General features: G+C 36.7%; 1 protein-coding gene across 1 annotated transcript in view; it reads left to right on the forward strand.

Moving 5' to 3' along the window:
* The window catches only part of LOC101016150 (dpy-19 like C-mannosyltransferase 1), a 108,192-nt gene that overhangs the window by 53,111 nt on the left and 36,750 nt on the right, over nt 1-18,331 (forward strand). Inside the window, exons 8-9 of the mRNA XM_031665863.1 lie at nt 11,874-11,965; nt 15,907-16,006. Coding sequence (XP_031521723.1) covers nt 11,874-11,965; nt 15,907-16,006 — 192 coding nt within the window. The remainder of the gene's footprint in view (nt 1-11,873; nt 11,966-15,906; nt 16,007-18,331) is intronic.

Below are 18,331 nucleotides of genomic sequence, written 5' to 3' on the forward strand. Positions count from 1 at the left end.
TTCAGGCTATTTTTGTTTGTTTTGCTCCAGCCCTATTGGCCCTTCTTTCTCCAGTTCCTGGAAAGGTCTATTCCTTTTCCTTCCTCAGGGCCTTTGCACACGCTGTTTCCTATGCTTTGTATACACCTCTGCCCCCCTCATCTTGACCTGTGCCTAATTAACTCCTAGTCATCCTTCACAACTGGGCATTTCAGGTTGCATCTCAATGGTGTTCTTAATTTCTTCCTGCAGATCTGAATTTCCATCTGACATAGTTTCTCTTTAATTTTAATAATTTTATTTAGCATTGTGATAAAGATCTCCCAAGAAGTCCCTTAGTTTTTGTCTGTCTAAAAATGTTATCTTGCCTTCATTTTTTGAAGTATATGTTTGCTGATTAAGAATTATAGGTTGGGCCGGGCGCGGTGGCTCAAGCCTGTAATCCCAGCACTTTGGGAGGCCGAGACGGGTGGATCACGAGGTCAGGAGATCGAGACCATCCTGGCTAATACGGTGAAACCCCGTCTCTACTAAAAATACAAAAAACTAGCCGGGCGAGGTGGCGGGCGCCTGTAGTCCCAGCTACTCGGGAGGCTGAGGCAGGAGAATGGCATAAACCCGGGAGGTGGAGCTTGCAGTGAGCTGAGATCCGGCCACTGCACTCCAGTCTGGGCGACAGAGCGAGACTCCATCTAAAAAAAAAAAAAAAAAAAAAAAAGAATTATAGGTTGATAGCTTTACCTTTCAGCACTTTTAAGATGCCATTCCATTATCTTCTGACTTTCCACTGTTTTATAAGAAGTTCGCTATAATTCTCACTGTTGTTCCTCTGAATATAATGTGTCTTCTCTGTTGTTCAAAGATTTTCAGTATGTGTTTGGATTTTATTGGTTTGATGGTGGTAAACCTAGACGTGTTTTGTTCATTGAACACTTTTATGGGTTGGTTTTTATTTTTAATCAGTTTTGGAAAATTTCTAGCCAAGATCTTCTTTTTAAATACTTTATTTTCCCCATTCTTCCTCTCTTCTCCTTTGGGGATTCTAATTACATGTATGTTCAACTTTTAAAAAATACTATCTCACAGATTTTTGACACTGTTCCTTTTTTTCCCATTTTTTTTTTCCTCTCTATTCCTCCCTTTGGATATTTTCTCTTACCATGTCTAGGAGTTGACGGATGCTTTATTCTGATGCATGCAGTCTGCTATCATCACTATCTGGTAAATTCCATCCCTTCCTTCCTTCCTCCCACCTTCCCTCCCTCCCTCTCTCTCTTCTTCCCTCTCTTCCTCCCTTCTTGCCTGCCTTCCCTCCTTCCCTCTCTCCTTCCCTTTCTTTCTTTGTTCCTTCTTAGAATTTCCATTTTTTCCCTAGAGCCTCCATTTTTCTGTTGAAATTTCCTACCTCTTCATCTCACTAATATTTTTTTATACATTTTAAAATCTAATTATTGTAGTTATTTTAAAGTCTGTCTTCTAATGCCAACATCTACATTTTCTGGGAATTTAACTCCGTTGACTGTTTTTTTCTCTTAATAATGGGTCATATTTTCCTGCTACTTTGCATGTCTCATAGCTTTTTATTTTATGCAAGACAATTTCTGTAAAAGAATGATAAAGGTTGAACTAGATAATCATTTTTGCTTCAATTTCCCTAAAAAGGGAACATCTTCTTTTATGTCAAGCACCTAGTAAGAGAGACTGAGAATTTGGATCCCATATGAAGCCCTGCCAAGCAAGGCAGTAGTATAGTTTTAATTTGTTTTAGTTTACTTCCAGTTTCAAATGAACTACAGCGATCTCTTTTTTCTTTTCTTTTTTTTTTTTTAAACATTTTTTTTTATTATACTTTAAGTTCTAGGGTACATGTGCACAACGTGCAGGTTTGTTACATATGTATACTTGTGCCATGTTGGTGTGCTGCACCCATCAACTCGTCAGCACCCATCAACTCGTCATTTACATCAGGAATAACTCCCAATGCCATCCCTCCCCACTATCCCCTCCCCATAATAGGCTCCGGTGTGTGATGTTCCCCTTCACGAGTCCAAGTGATCTCATTGATCAATTCCCACCTGTGAGTGAGAATATTCGGTGTTTGGTTTTCTGTTCTTGGCGATAGTTTGCTGAGAATGATGGTTTCCGGCTGCATCCATGTCCCTACAAAGAACACGAACTCTCCTTTTTTATGGCTGCTTATTATTTCATGGTGTATATGTGCCACATTTTCTTAATCCAGTCTGTCACTGATGGACATTTGGGTTGGTTCCAAGTCTTTGCTATTGTGAATAGTGCCGCAGTAAACATACGCGTGCATGTGTCTTTATAGCAGCATGATTTATAATCCTTTGGGTATATACCCAGTAATGGGATGGCTGGGTCATATGGTATTTCTAGTTCTAGATCCTTGAGGAATCACCATACTGTTTTCCACAATGGTTGAACCAGTTTACAATCCCACCTCCATCTCCAACTTTCCAGGTGCTCAACTCAGGGGACAATTCCTTTGATCTCACCACTCTTTAAACTGGGAAGGGGTTAGTTTTCAGCTTTTTAGTTAATTTTAATCCATCTCCAGATTCAGCCGTGGCAAGGCCCTGGAACCTAAGTGCTGTGTGAGATTGTGATCTCACTGGGTTCTGACTCTCCCCAACTCCTTTGTCTGCCAGATTCATATGTGTGTATGTCTATGTGTGTCCCAGGTTGAGGGAGGGGTGGCTGTCACAACAAATACTCATTTTTGTGTTTGTACCTTTTTCAGATTCTTGTTTATGTTGTTAGAATTTGTTTGGTTCCAGCAAAGACTCTCTGCCTATGGCACATCCGTACCTAAATTATGCAATTGTTCCCAGGTGTGACGGTAGGGCCAACAGCTGTTCTATATCTTCACTTGGGCTATGTCTAGTTCCACTGTAAATCTTGTACTAAAAAGGCAGTACAAGAAAAGTCCATTTTTCTCTACTGTTTTTTCTCCAGCTTTTTATTTTGAACAAATTGAAACTTACAGAAATGCTCTAGATTCACTTTCATTTACCAGTTTTAATATTTTGACACATTTGCTGTCTCTGTTATACAAACACTGACACAGACATTTTTCTAATCCATTTGAAAATGAGCTGTAGATATGATATCTCACCCCTAAATACTTCAGAATATGTTGCCTAAAAGCAAGACATTCTCCTACATAATCATAATACTGTTATCATACTTGAGAAATTTAACACCAATAATTATACAATAATATCTTAATACAGCCCATATTCTCATTTTCATAGTTTATTCCCATAAATGCTTTGATGCTTTTATTTTGGATCCAGAATCTGATTAAGGATCGTACATTGCATTTAGTTGTTATTTTACTTAGAAAAGTTTATCTCAAACGGTTTCTCTTTTTTTTCATGGCATTAACATTTTTGAGGAGTCTAATTATTTTGTAGAGGTCTGACAATTTGGATTTGTCTGATTGTTTCCTCATTAATAGATTCAGATTAGACTTTTATTTTATTTTATTTTATTTTGAGACAGGGTCTCACTCTGTTGCCCAGACTGGAGTGCAGTGGCACAGTTTTGGCTCACTGTAGTCTCTGCCTGCCAGGTGCAAGCGATTCTCATGCCCTCAGCCTCCCGAGTAGCTGGGATTACAGGTGTGTGCCACCTCACCTGGCTAATTTTTATACTTTTATTAGAGACAGGGTTTCGCCATGTTGACCAGGCTGGTCTTGAACTCCTGACCTCAAGTAATCTGCCTGCCTCGGCCTCCCAAAGTGTTCAGATTACAGGCGTGAGCCACCACACCCAGCCAGATTAGACATTTTAATGAAGAATGTGGCACATATGATGTGTCCTTTTCTTTGCATTACCTCTGGAGGCATGCAAAACCAATTTGTCCCATTATTGAATTTACTAAGTTAAATCACATGGTTAAGGTGGTATTTGTCATATGTCTCTATTATAAAAATGCCCTTTTTCCTTTTAATTAATAGCTGAAATGTGGGATGATACTTTGAGACACCTGAGTATCCTCTTCTCCCATAACATTTACCAACTGACTATGCATCCACTGATGATCCTTGCCTGAATTAGTTATTACATTAGCCATTGCAAATTGTAATTTTCTAATTCTGCCATTTCATCTACATTTAATGGTGTTCTATAAAAGTAAATCCCTTCTCCTGCCATTTTCTTTTATTATATATGCATAGGATTTTTTTTTAATTCAATGTTTTATAATCATCGCAATTCTTTTTGATGCTCCCATTGTCACAAATTTGTCTGGTAGTAGTCTCCCCACCTTTTAATGATATATAATTTTCATACATTTACATTTGCATATTTTAATTGTTCAGTGGATCTTTGCATATGTATACAATCTTGTATCCAGGAACTAGATCAATGTATAGACTATTTCCAGCCCCCAAGCAGGCTCACCTCTGTTCCTGTCCAATCTGTATCCCTCCCCATCCTTCAAAACAGGTAGCCACTCTTCTGTCTCTATCACTATTGATTAGTTTTGCCTATTTGGAAGTTTCATATGAGTGGAGTCATACTTTCTTATGCCTGACGTCTTTCTCTCAACAGATGTCTGTGATACGTATCCACATTGTTTTCCAAAGTGCTTGTACCAGTTTTCACTCCCATTGGCAATGTACAAGAATTCCAATTTCTTCTGTCAATACATCCGTGTCAGTGCTTGGCATTGGCAGTCCTCTTAATTACAGTCATTCGGATGAGTGAAATGGTACCTTATAGTGGGTTTAGTTTGCGTTTTCCTGATGAGTAATGATATTGAGCACCTTTTAATATGGCTTATCATATTTAGATATTCTCTTTTGTTTAATACCTAAGTCTTTACCCATTAAAAAATACTTGGGTTATTTTATTCATATATGGGAACTCTTTGTCTGCAAGTATATATATGTTCTGCAAGTCACTTCTCACCACTTATGACCTGCCTTTTCATCTTTTTGGGTTTTGTGATTTTTATCTTTGTGTACATGATCTTTTGGGGGTTTGTTGATGAAGTAGTTCTTAATTTTCGTGAAGTTCCATTTATCAATCTCTTATGTTTAGTCCTTTTTGTGTCTGATTAAAAAAATCTTTGCCTACTGTAGGTCATAAAGATTTTCTCATATTTTCTTTTAGAAACTTGAAGAAAATATAAGGGAAAACCTTGGTGTAGCTTTCACATTTTGGTTTGTAATCTGTCTAGAATCTTGTATACAGTATGAAAGAGGTTCCAGATTCCTTCCTCCCTTACCCCACCCCAAATAGGATGCCCAGTTAACTTAGTACGTTTTTGTTAAAAAGAAAATTTTTCCCTGCTGAATTGTAGTGGGCCTTGTGTCATAAATAAAATGACTATATAGTTTTGGATTTATTTTTACACCTCAATTATGTGCTATTAGTCTGTTTATCTTCAAGCCAGTATCACACTGCCTTAAATATTGTAGCTTTATAAGTTTAATATCTGATAGTGAAGATCTCCAACCTTGTTCTTCGTCAATATTGCCATAGCTATTCCAGGTCCTTTGTGTTTCCATACAAATTTTAGAATCAGTTTGTCACTACTCCCCTCTCTTTCAACACATATACAACCTGCTGGTTAATCTCTAGATTAATTTAGAATGGACATTCCTGAATATACTAAATCTTCCAATCCATAAACATAGGTTTATATTCGTCTCCTTTAATTCCTTTCAGCAATGTTTTATGTTTTGCACATATTTTATTAATCTCTAGATATTTTATGATTTTGGCACTATTTTCTGCCCTTTTAATATATCTCATTGGTGTCTGAACACTTCCTTTCAAATACAAAAAGGTTCCAGAAACAAATTATTCTGTAATACACACAAAATTGTTTCAGAGTTACTGCATTAATGTCATTACCAATAACAAACCTGCCAAGTATGGTTCAGTATTTCTCTAGTTATTTTTCTCCTGTGAGTATATTCTACTAAGGAGGTGTAGTCAGAGTATAAAAGTTAAACAATTCAGAAGCAACCTGAATTGTTTTTATTTCTCCATGTTGTATTATCATTTTGATAGTGCAATTTGAATCTTTTGTTTCTGTTTCTACTTATACTGCCTTTATATCTTGGCTAATGCTTTCATTTTGTAGTCAGAATTTTGGTTATGTTGATAATCTTGAGCAGTGTAGTTTATAACCGCATGATAAAGGTGGTAGAGGTGACATTGATAACATCTTGCCAGATATATTTTCTATTTTAGATGAGTAAGCAATGGTCAAGTTCGAGTCTTTGCAACAATGGATGGAGACATGGAGGTGTACTCACTGGTTTTTCAACAAAGTTGACTGCTTTCATAGAGATTTTTTGTAAATTTAGGATAGGATATAATGATATCTTAGATTTTCAGAGACAAAAAGATCAATGTTTTCTGTCATACAACCAGCTGAAATTCTTTATATAGTACAGTTTAAAATAGCATTTACATATCACTGACACATTAAACTCTGTGTGAGCCAAAATTGTACTGTAAGTTCAGATTGAAATATGTAACTGGTTAATCGAGCGGCTCATCCGTACGGGCTGTGCATAATCTGAAAATCTGAAGTCTGAAATACTCCAAAAGTCTTAAAACTTTTTGAATGCCAACATGACTCTCAAAGGAAATTCTCATTGGAGCATTTCAGATTTTGGTGTTTTTTTTTTTTGGATTAGAGATGCTCAACCAGTAATTAAAATGCAAATATTCCTAAATTTGAAAAACTGAAATCCAACCAACACTTCTGGTCACAAAGCATTTTGGATAAGAAATACTCAACCTATGTATGGTACAAAAATAGACCAAAACTCCAAGAAAGCAACCAGGCTTACTTATTATCAAGATACAGCACCCTGAGATCCTCAAAGCCGACTCCAAACTAAAAGTCTTCCTAGATAATAGGACTGCCCTAAGTAGCATCAAACAGAAGATGTTCAAGCCATGTCTCTTAAACCTAGCATTTTTGTGGTTCTATGTGGATAGCAGGATTAGCAGGATTCTTAACAACTATAACATTCTCTGAAGAGAGGTAGCATAACCTTCATAGTGCCAGCAATCGTTTAAGGAAGCACTCATATAGTGTTTGAAGCATTATTATAGTTAATATTAAGCAATATAAAGCAATAGTATAGTCAATAAAGAAAAGCAGCAGTCAGAGGTAGGTAATTTGTTTTAAACCTAAACATTATAGTAGCAAGTTACGATTGATCCAGCAAATAGTAACTCTAGTAAAAACTCTTGGAATAAATCTTAAACATGATCTGTTTGATACTAATACTAACCACAATTTGTGACTCACTAGTCAGTTGTTCTATTTATTTTGAAGTTATGAAGATAAATCAATTAGATTATGCTGCATTTCCAATATTGTAAGTTAATAGATTGAAAACAGAGTTTGAAAAATTAAGCTGTTTTTGAGATTCCTTAGTTATTGATTCTTGAGTGAATGATTAAAAATTATTATGCAGAAAATAAAAGCCTGTTGTTAATATCTACACAGTATTATGTTGCAATATAATCAGTGTTATGAAATGTGTGCTAAAAATTATATACTAGATGATTGCAGTTTATGCAATTAAGATTTTTATTGAATTTATTTTCACAGTAAGTGAATTTCTTGTACTTAAAGATAACATACATTTGTATAACCCCTTTTGAAGCAGTTCACATGTATATTTCCTTTAAATCTCAAATTTCAAAATAATGCCTTTAAAAAGCATTGACATTTTAAACTGTCACACTATTTTTATTTTACATTTAAAATTAGAGAGAAAGAAAAAATATTTACTTGTTGAAACATAAGGCATGACTAAATCAAATCTCTTCACTATTTTCAAAGTATATGAGGTCATCTGGAATGGCAATTATGTTTGTACCAGATCTAGTAAAGTACGTTGTGTTACTAGAGAAACAATAGAAAGCACTTTCATGGACATTTGATTTCATGCACTCAGAATTTTGGAGGGAGAAGACCTTGCCCTTCATTACAGTCCTGTAATTGGGTTTTCTTGTCCCTACTTTCAGAGGATGTAATTCAGTTTTGGTGAACTGAGTGACTTCAGCTATTAAATGAAACAAATTCCTGAGAGATGATAATGTCATTGAATGTGGGTAACAAATGTGGGGGAAACATCTGTATGAAGAAAATTCTCAAATTGCACATTGAATAGTTTGAATACTTGCTTGTTTGAATACTTGTTTTTGTACAGAGACTGATGGCTTTACAAATTTTGGTCATACAGGCATACTTCAGAGATATGCAGGTTTAGGACCAGACTGGGGCAATAAAGTGAATACCATAATAAATCAAGTCATGCAAACCTTTTGGTTTTCCAGTGCATATAAAAGTTATGTTTACACTGTACTGTAGTCTGTTAAGTGTGAAATAGCATTATGTCTAAAAAACAATGTACATACCGTAATTTAAAAATAAGTTGCTAATTCCAGCACTTTGGGAGGCTGAGGCAGGCAGATCGCCTGAGGTCAGGAGTTCAAGACCAGCCTGGTCAACATGGTAAAACCCTTTCTGTATTAAAAATACAAAAAAAATTAGCCGAGTGTGGTGGCGGGTGCCCGTAGTCCCAGCTACTCAGGAGGCTGAGGCGGGAGAATTGCTTGAACCCCGGAGGCGGAGGCTGCAGTGAGCTGAAATTGCACAACTGCACTCCAGCCTGGGCGGCAGAATGAAACTCTGTCTCAAAACAAATGAACAAACAAACTGCCAATGATCATCTGAACCTTCAGCAAGTTGTTCAAATGGAGGGTCTTGCCTTGATGTTGACGGCTGCTGACAGAGGGGTTGCTGAGGATTGGGATAGCTGTGGCAATTTCTTAAAATAAGATAACAATGAAATTTGCTGTGTTGATTGATTCTTTCTTTCACGAAAGAGTCCTCTGTAGCATGTGATGCTGTTTGATAGCATTTTACCCACAGTAGAACTTTCAAAATTGGAGTCAGTCCTCTCAAACCCTGCCACTGCTTTCACAACTAAGTTTATGTCATATTCTAAATCCTTTGTTGTAATTTCAACAATGTTTACAGTATCTTCACCAGTAGTAGATCCCATTTCAAGAAACCACTCTTCTTTGCTCATTTAAGAAGCAACTCCTTATCCTTTAAGTTTTATCATGATATTACAGCAGTTCAGTCACATCTTCAGGCTCCACTTCTAGTTATCTTGCCATTTCCACCACATCTGCAGTTACTTCCTCCACTGAAGTCTTGAGCCCATCTAAGTCTCCCATGAGGGTTGAAATAAACTTCTTCCAAAGTCCTATTAATGATGATATTTTGACCTCCTCCCGTGAATCAGAATGATTTTCATGGTATCTGAAATAGTTAATCCATTCCGGATTTAAATTTCATTTTCCCAGACTCATCAGAGGAATCACTATGGCGACTAGAGCCTTATGAAACATATCTCTTAAATAATAAGACTTGAAAGTTGAAATGACTCCTTGCTTCATGGGCTGCAGAATAGATGCTGTGTTAGCAGGCATGAAACCAACATTAATCACTTCATCCGTCTCCACCCGAGCACTTGTGTAACCAAGTGCATTGTCAATGAGCAATAATATTTTGAAAAGAATCTTTTTTCTGAGCAGTAGGTCTCAAGAGTGGGCTTAAAATATCCAGTCAATCATGCTAAAACAGATGTGCTGTCATCTAGGCTTGTTGCTCCATTTGTAGATCACGTGCAAAGTAGATTTAGTGTAATTCTTAAGGGTTCTAGGATTTTTAGAATGGTCAATGAATATTGACTTCAAGTTAGTCACTGGTTGTGTTAGGTCCTAACAAGAGAGTCAACCTGTCCTTTGATGTTTTGAAGCCAGCCACTGACTCCTCTCTGACTAGGAAAGTCCTAGATGACATTTTCTTCCAATAGAAGGCTTTTTCATCTGCACTGAAAATCTGTTGTTTAGTGCAGGCATCTGCCTCAGTTATGTTAGCTACATCTTCTGGATAACTTGCAGCTTCTGCATCAGCATTGCTGTTTTACCTTGTACTTTTATCTTATGGAGATGGCTTCTTTCCTGAAACCTTATGAACCAACCTTTGCTAGTTCTGTAGCTTCCTCACCTCTCTCAGCCTTCATAGAATTGAAGAGACTTAGGGTTTTGTTCTGGATTAGGCTTTGACTTAAGGAAATGTGGCTGGTTTGATCTTCCATCCAGAACATTAAAACTGTCTGCATATCATCTATAAGGTTGTTTTACTTTTAATTTCCTTCAATAATTTTTCTTTTGCATTCCAGACTGTTAGGCATAAGAGGCCTAGCTTTTGGCCTCTCTCAGATTTTGACGTGCCTTCTTCACTAAGTTCAATCCTTTCTAGCCTTTGACTTAAAGTGAGAGATGAACAACTCTTTCTATTAATTGAACACATAGAGGCCCTTTTAGGCTTATTAGTTTTCCTAATTTTAATATTATTGTGTCTCAGGGAATTTGGAGGCCTGTTGGGAGGGAGAGAAATTGGAGAGTGGCTGATCGGTGGAGCAGTTAGAACACACACATTTATCCATTAAGTTTGCCATCTTATTGGGCATGGTTCAAGGCACCTAAAGCAATTACAATTGTAATATCAGAGATTACTGATCACAGATCACCATAGCAGATATAGTAATAATGAAAAAGGTTGAAATATTGTGAAAATTACCAAAACGTGACACAGAGATGTGAAGTGACCACATGCTTTGGAAAAATGGCACTGATAGACTTGCTTGATGCAGGGTTGCCACAAACCTTCAATTTGTAACAGATGTTATCTGCAAAGCATGGTAAAGGGCAATGAAACGCAGTTTGCCTATGTATCTTACTGTCAATCATACTGAACTCTCCAGTTAATCTAATAAACAGCTTTAAAAAATTGCATTCTAGTAACAACATTATACATTATCAGCAGACCTTTTCAATCTTTTCAGCATTCCCTTGTGGGAGTAGTTCATTCATAAATAGATATGTATGTCAGTTTCATAAAGGATGGTGAGCTTGGTAGAAAAGAGTAAATTGGCTCAGTCTTTTTATAGCAGTACTAGAAATATTCAGTAGTCTGAGGTAGAGCTAAAATATAGGAAACACTTATTTCTGACATGGTCTTTGTCATTCTGTGGAGTCTTAGATACCCCTGCTTGCATTGAAAGACATCATTATTTTAGTGTGACTTAATATCAGATTGCTTGTATTTAATTCTATGCTGTTTTCTGTTGATGGAAGGATGAACTTACTAATACGTTTAGTATATATACAGAAAAATGACGTTATTACAACTGTGATAGTACATTGCTTAATTATGTCCAAAGTGAGCTTTTCAGAAAGGTTTTTGCTTAACAATTTTAGGACTTTTGTTACTTAATTTGATTCTACAACCTACTTTTAAATATTTTGCAACCAAGGGGAGCTTAGGCAAAAAAGTAAAACCAAAAATGGAATATTCCTTTGTAGCAGCACTGTGAATGAAAATACTAAAATTGATGACTACAAAGAGTTCTCAAGTACTGGTTATGGATAGTTTTGCTGAAATTCATGGGAAAGAAGACAAACAATAGATAAATAATCAACTCAAAATATTCTAAAATTTGGCAGAACATTTTCTTGCTGGTACTTTCCTCCCTTTTAAGATGTAGTTGCATCTTTTTTGGTATTTTCTTGTTGACAATTCATGATACTAATGCTTTACATGATCTTAAGCCACATGTTTCTCTGTCAGTAATATTTCTCACATGCTAGTTTTGCTGTTTATGGAATAAAGTCCAGTAGTTTGTTTTACAACACGCCATTTAAATTCTGTTCAAAATAATTTTATTTTATTTATAAATAGCAATTTTTCCTTGGAATGTCTGTCTTAGTAAATTTAGCAAGTGTACTATACTACGAATTTTTTTTTTCAGTGTACCCGTGTAATGTGGACACCACCTCTCCGTGAAAGCTTCTCATACCCGTTTCTTGTTCTTCAAATGTTGCTAGTGACTCATATTCTCAGGTAACTTTGACTTAACCTTATTTCTTTTTGCATTAAATAATTTAAACTAGAATTTCTTGATCTTCCATAATAAAGTCAACATAATAAAATAACCAATATGATGCTGTTGTTAGTAAAAATATTTTAAGAGTATAACTTAAAAATAGTACCAAAACCATTTCCTCTATCAGCCTTCTGTTCCTCTTCCTTTTTCTTTGTGGTCCACAGTGACTGCTTGAGAAGGAGCAAATTTGCTTTCACTTCTCCTGTCGTTTCCACTTTCTCAAGTCTTCTTCTGTTACCAGTATAACCTCCTGAAAATGAGCAGAAAGAACGTAAAGGCTGGTCTTGTTATAGTGTATCCTGTAAGATACAATCCTTTGGGGCAAAGTGTAATTCACAGAATTCACACTTCTCTCCCTTTCTGCTGACAAATATTGAGCTGCCTTGCTTCAGAGGGTAAAAATGAAACCAAATGGGGGCTATGGAAAAATGGAACAAAGCATGATAAAAATCTGAAGATGACTCAGACCGATAACTCCCTTCAGTGATCCTCCGAATTCGGAAGAACTTTGTTGAAGTCTGTTATGCCAAACCCTTTGGGCAATCTATTTCCCTCTAAATGTTACAGCAAGCATAGAACCATCACATGGCTTTTAGTCTCCTACGCAGTAGTGTCTTTAGACAGACCTTTCATAGAACATGGGATGGGTAATGTTTTTAAAGTATGTGTAGCTCTAGCTGTCTCCTAAACTCCTCTTTAATAGAGTTTAAAGCTTCTTTAGCACCTTCAAATAAGGTGAACCTCTATGAATTCATAACCTTTAGCTGTGCCCTGTTGGTTCTGAGGCACATTGAGCAACGGTCCCTTCTCAAACATCTCTGTAAGAAGTGTTGTGCTATAAGAGTCTTTGATTCACCACCACAGATGCTGTTTTTCCACATTCACATTCTTGACCATGGCTTTTTTCTCCAGTGTAGTGCAGACAGCAGACTATCAGTCTCTAGTTCCTTCCTGCTTTTCTACCTCTGCTCCTGTCTTAAATCCAGCGAAGGCAAACCTTTGATTCTTCTTTCACTCACTGATCTGATCTGTCCCTGAGTAGCTGTGCGGATGCTGCTCTGGGGACTGAGCGCTGCTTCCTTTAGTCCATCTGCACCATGGAAGGTAGTGTTAGTTTCCTGTTGCTGTGTTAGCCAGTCACCACATACTGGGATCTACTGTCTTGGAGTTCTCTAGCTCCGAAGTTTTACAATCAGGGTATTGGAGGTGCTACACTCTTCCGGAGGGTGCAGAGTGGGAGGGGAGAGAATCAATTTTCTTGCCTTTTCTAGCTTCTAGAGGCTGCCTGCATTTCTTGAGAGACTGCCTGCATTTCTTGGGAGACCACCTGCGTTTCTTGGGAGACCACCTGTATTTCTTGGGAGACCGCCTGCATTTCTTGGCTTGTGGCTCCTTCATCTTCAAAACCAGCAATGGTGGATTGGGTCCTTCTTTGTCAGTTCACTCCAACCTTCTCTTCAGCCTGTCTTCCACTTTTGAGTACCCTGTGGTTACATTGGGCCCACCTGGATAATCCAGGATATATTCCCTACTGTCAGGCCAGGTGATTAGTCATCTTCATTCCGTCTGCAGCCCTAGTTCCCCTTTGCCATGCAACATGACATGTTCACAGGTTCCAGGGATTAGGGCACAGATATTTTTGGAGGCCATTATTCTGCCTTCCAGGATGGGGCCTCTCCAGTTGCTGTTTCCTGCCTTTAAGAGCTGCCTTCTGTTGGATTCTTCTCTGTTTTTGGCTCCAGGTCCTTCTGTGACAAGCTTTTTATGTTTTCTTTAGTCCCTTATCATTGTCTTTTTCAGCTTTACCCACCTCTTCGTACCTGTCTTTACTTTTTGCTGAGAAGTTTTAGAGAAATTTCCTTTCTTCAGAACCTTCTTCATTGTCTCTGTTTGTATTCTGGTTGACATTTCCCTTCTCATATTCCTGGCCATCTGAAGCTGAATCAGATGCTGCTTTCACCACTCCTGGTTTAGATCCATCCCATCTTGATCTTCCTTGCCATCTTCATTGGCAGCTTCTGATTGCGATGGCTTTCCTGGTTATGCTCCTTAGTTGGTGTGGCTCCCTGCTTGCTTGGTGTGGCTGTGACTGCTTGCTTGGAAGTGTGGGCTTTCATTTTGCTTTCTTGGACACTGCAGTCTTTTTTTCTGAAGGATAGCAACCTTCTCTCTATTGGCCATCTTCATCTTCTGATATTTCATCCTTCTTACTGACATTGTCTCCTTTGGAAGAGCAGCCATTTCCTTTAGTTCTTGGTTTCTACCTGTAGTTGACATATTGTGACATGAGAGGGAGGTGGTGGGTGGTGATGGCTTGGGGGAGCCAAGAAGAAGCTGAGCAGTGTTGATGCAGGCTGCAGTGCTGAGGATACTGTTATAAAACTGGAAAGGAGACTATTCCTTAATGCTAGGAATCATGTATAAATATGGTTAGAGGTATATTTTAACAAATTGGTTTTGTCCAGTTTTGCATTTTAAGCATTTTTAGAAATTCAGTTTATATAATCACCTAATACTAGCACAGCTTAGCTTTTTCTTGATTGTTCTTAGCTTTTTTTTTTATTATTATTTTTAATTATCCTTGGCAATATTTATGTTTCCATTTCTGTTGTCTTGGGTCAGAGCTATTTTGATCACCAATTGGATTTTCTTTGTTTTCTGTTCATTCCTATCTCCCCATAGTGCATTCTTTACCCAGCTGCCAGATTGGTACTAAATTCTGTTCAGAAATCTTAATGTCTCTTGTTACCCATAAAATGAAAATCAAATTTGGTATTCAAAAGCAGTAGAGAAAAGCTTTATTTTAGACAGTGGCTTTCAAACTTTTGGACTATGATCTATGAGAAATAAGAAATAAGTTTTACACTGTGGCTTAGAATACACATACATGTATGCACACAACTGAAAAGTGTCACAGAATAGAACCACTCGTACGTAGGATATAGTCATATATATTCTGTTTCACTCTGCTGATCTCCATTTTTAAATGCTGAGTTTTATTCCATAAGTTGACTTCATAGCTCATTAAAAGGTTATCTGGAGTTTAAAAGTACTTTTGTTGGATTAAAATAGCAGAGAGGGATGTCCTTTGGGGAAGGGATACTTCCAGAAGTGAAGAAAGGCGTTTCGTAATGGTGCTCTATGCTCCAGGTAGGTTTGTCTAACCAGGATGTCTTTACTGTATCCAAGCTGCCTACACTCCATCACCTCAGTATATTAACATGCACACTGTGCTTCTGTGAAGATGGACATGTGTGGGGCTTTGCGTTGGCTTGCAGATTTAGAGGATAAAGTCATCTAAAATCTAAAATCTCCTAAAATCTCCTAAATTACAAGTCAGTACCATAGTGAGATCTCTGAAGATTGCTTCAGAATGGCCCCCATATCTTTTCCTCCACTTAACTTTTCTGTGTTCTCCTACCTGTGCCAGACCCAACTTTTTATCTCACAAGAATACAAAATCTCAGCCACTTAGCTCTTATTCTACATTCTTGCACTAGTTGTCTGTGTAATACTTAGCACTTAAAATACACTGCTGTCATCTTTTCACAGGCATCTCCTGCCTTTCTAACCAATGAATCTGTTGAATCAGTATTTTTAAATATTCAGACATGGATTCACCAAAATATAATTTGAAAAAAATGTCCATGAATATACTGACCCAGCCACCCTCCTTCTGTCTGTGTTATTGTTAGCAATAATGGGTATTTACCTTTCAAAGAAAATTGTTGTAATTGAGTATCAGAAGGTATAATTTCTAACCTATTGGTTCATTTTATGTTTAGGTTGTGTTATAACCAGATCATATATATTTAGAGATTCTAATTTGCAGCAGTTTGGAGCCATGCTAGACTATTTTGTGTTTAAACTTACTAATACTTAATTTTATCTTTTCAAGGGCTACAAAACTTTATAAAGGAAGCTTGATTGCACTCTGCATTTCCAATGTGTTTTTCATGCTTCCTTGGCAGTTTGCCCAATTTGTACTTCTTACTCAGGTGAGCTGATTATATTTTAAGTTGTTTTAAGCTTAGCATGTTTGACTGTGTGAACTCATTTGCATAAAATTATAACTGAGATGTTCTATGATTCTGAGTCCTAAAACATTTTCTAGGAAAAATGTTTTTCTAAAACATTTTTTAGAAATGTTGAACAAAAGAAAGTTCAGGGTAGAGAAATATGTAGAATTATTTATTAATGATTGTTAATTATTTACTTCCTAACATAATGCATTTATTGAACTTAAATTTGTAAGAATGCTTATATTTGTTATTCAGTATTGTTAATGTGCTTAAAAGAGAACTAGTGCTATAACTTTAAGTATTTCTCTTAAGTTATCTATAGTATTTCTCTTACATAAAATGTTTCTTTTATGAATAGGTGTGTACATTCTTGCACGTAGAATAAAGACACGTAGGATTACAGGATAAATAGCTAACCAGTTCATCTCTTAAAAAATTCTCTCTACCAGTCTGGAAATTTATCTATTGTCTTTCCATGTACTCTTGCCCATTATAAATGGAGGTAGCTTGTTGAGAGAGGGAGTAAATTACATACTCATTTTTTCCCTGCCTACTATTTTTGTTGTTGTTGTTGTTGTACTGGTATATTTGTATAAAGCAGTTGAAGAGTTGCTTTTTTTGTTTTTTCTTTCTTTTTGAGATGGAGTCTTGCTCTGTCACCCAGGCTGGAGTGCAGTGGCATAATCTTGGCTCACTGCAACCCCCACCTCCCGGGTTCAAGCGATTCTCCTGCCTGAGCCTCCCAAGTAGCTGGGACCACAGGCGCCCACCACACCACCCAGCTAATTATTTGTATTTTTAATAGAGACGAGTTTCACTGTTTTAGCTAGGATGGTCTCGATCTCCTGACCTCGCGATCTGCCTGCTTCGGCCTCCCAAAGTGCTGGGACTACAGGCGTGAGCCACCACGCCTGGCCACCTTTTAATATTTTTTAGAACGTCTTGCTTGGGAAATGAAGTTAGACTTGGATTTGAGTCCTAATTCTATTCAGTAGCCTTTTAATTTGGATAAAATAGTTAACTTTTCTTAGTTTAGGTTTTCTCATTTCTGAAATAGAGATAATAAAAGAACCTACTTTACTGGGTTGCAGATAGGACCAGATGAAGTAATGTATATGATTCTTAACACGGTACCTGGTACTTAGTAGGTTTCAGTAAAGTTAGTTGGTTTTATCATTATTTTAAAAAATAGGCTCTGTTTGTACTACTTTTTACTTTGATCTTGTCTTGTAGACTCGTTTGTGTAACTTAGTTTGATAACATTTTCAATCAGTTTCTGGTTTAAAATTGTCTCTGAGATTCTGTCTTTAAAATTCCACCCTGTAAATGTACTGTGTGTTGCTTAGCCCTTAGCCTGAAAAGGGAGCATTCTCATTGCTTCCTGATAGTGGACACCGCCTGCTTTTCTGTGGAGGTGAAGGGGACCTTATGTTGTGGGGCTTATGTTGAATAATAACACACACTTCCCCACAGTTGTTGTGTCATATCAGGCACCCCAAGAAATACAGTATTCTCCATGGGTAACTCTGAATAAAGGGAAACTGTTGTTTTTCTCACTAATGGAAAAATTTGTTGTAGATTGCTTTAGAGATAAAAAACTTGATGAATGAAACTTAAGTTATGTTTATTTTGCAATCTGTTTATACTATGCTTTTGTAGTAGGACAGGGAGAATTTAATTTGAGTTGCTTTCTTTATGAGGAAGGGTGTAGAGGCATTGTCTGACATATTACCTTTATGTAAGAGATACTGTATCATCATTTAATCAGTTCATCTAAATAATTCCAATACTCTTAGAATTATTGATATATAACATACAACTTTCTTCCAAATGGAAAAGAAAATTAAAAATACCTTTACAGTGAAAGTAGTCAATTTGAAATTGATAAATTTGATTATAACTAACTCTTGAATATTTGTATTAATGAAAGAACGCTAATGGAGATACTTGTAAAGAGTAACTGTCAAGCAGAAATTAAGGTATTTTTATGCACACATGCATTGCATAATTATTTTTCAGTTTAATGTACCTTCCCCAATTATGTATTAGTTGTCATGTTATAATTACATTTTCATCTTTTTTGATTAGATAAGGCACTTTTTAATTGTACATGTTGACAGTGGGGTTGACCTGAAATTAAAATGAGTATTGTTTTGGACGATCGACAAAGTAGACAATTCACATGATTGAGAGAGCTGTGTATCAGAGAGAAAAATCAACCAATATTTTCTATATTAATGTATTGACTATATTTAATGATAAATTGGCAGATAAAAGGAAAACAAAAGAACTCACTGTGTG

The sequence above is a fragment of the Papio anubis genome, chromosome 4 (assembly GCF_008728515.1).
Source record: "Papio anubis isolate 15944 chromosome 4, Panubis1.0, whole genome shotgun sequence".
NCBI classification, from domain to species: Eukaryota; Metazoa; Chordata; class Mammalia; order Primates; family Cercopithecidae; genus Papio; species Papio anubis.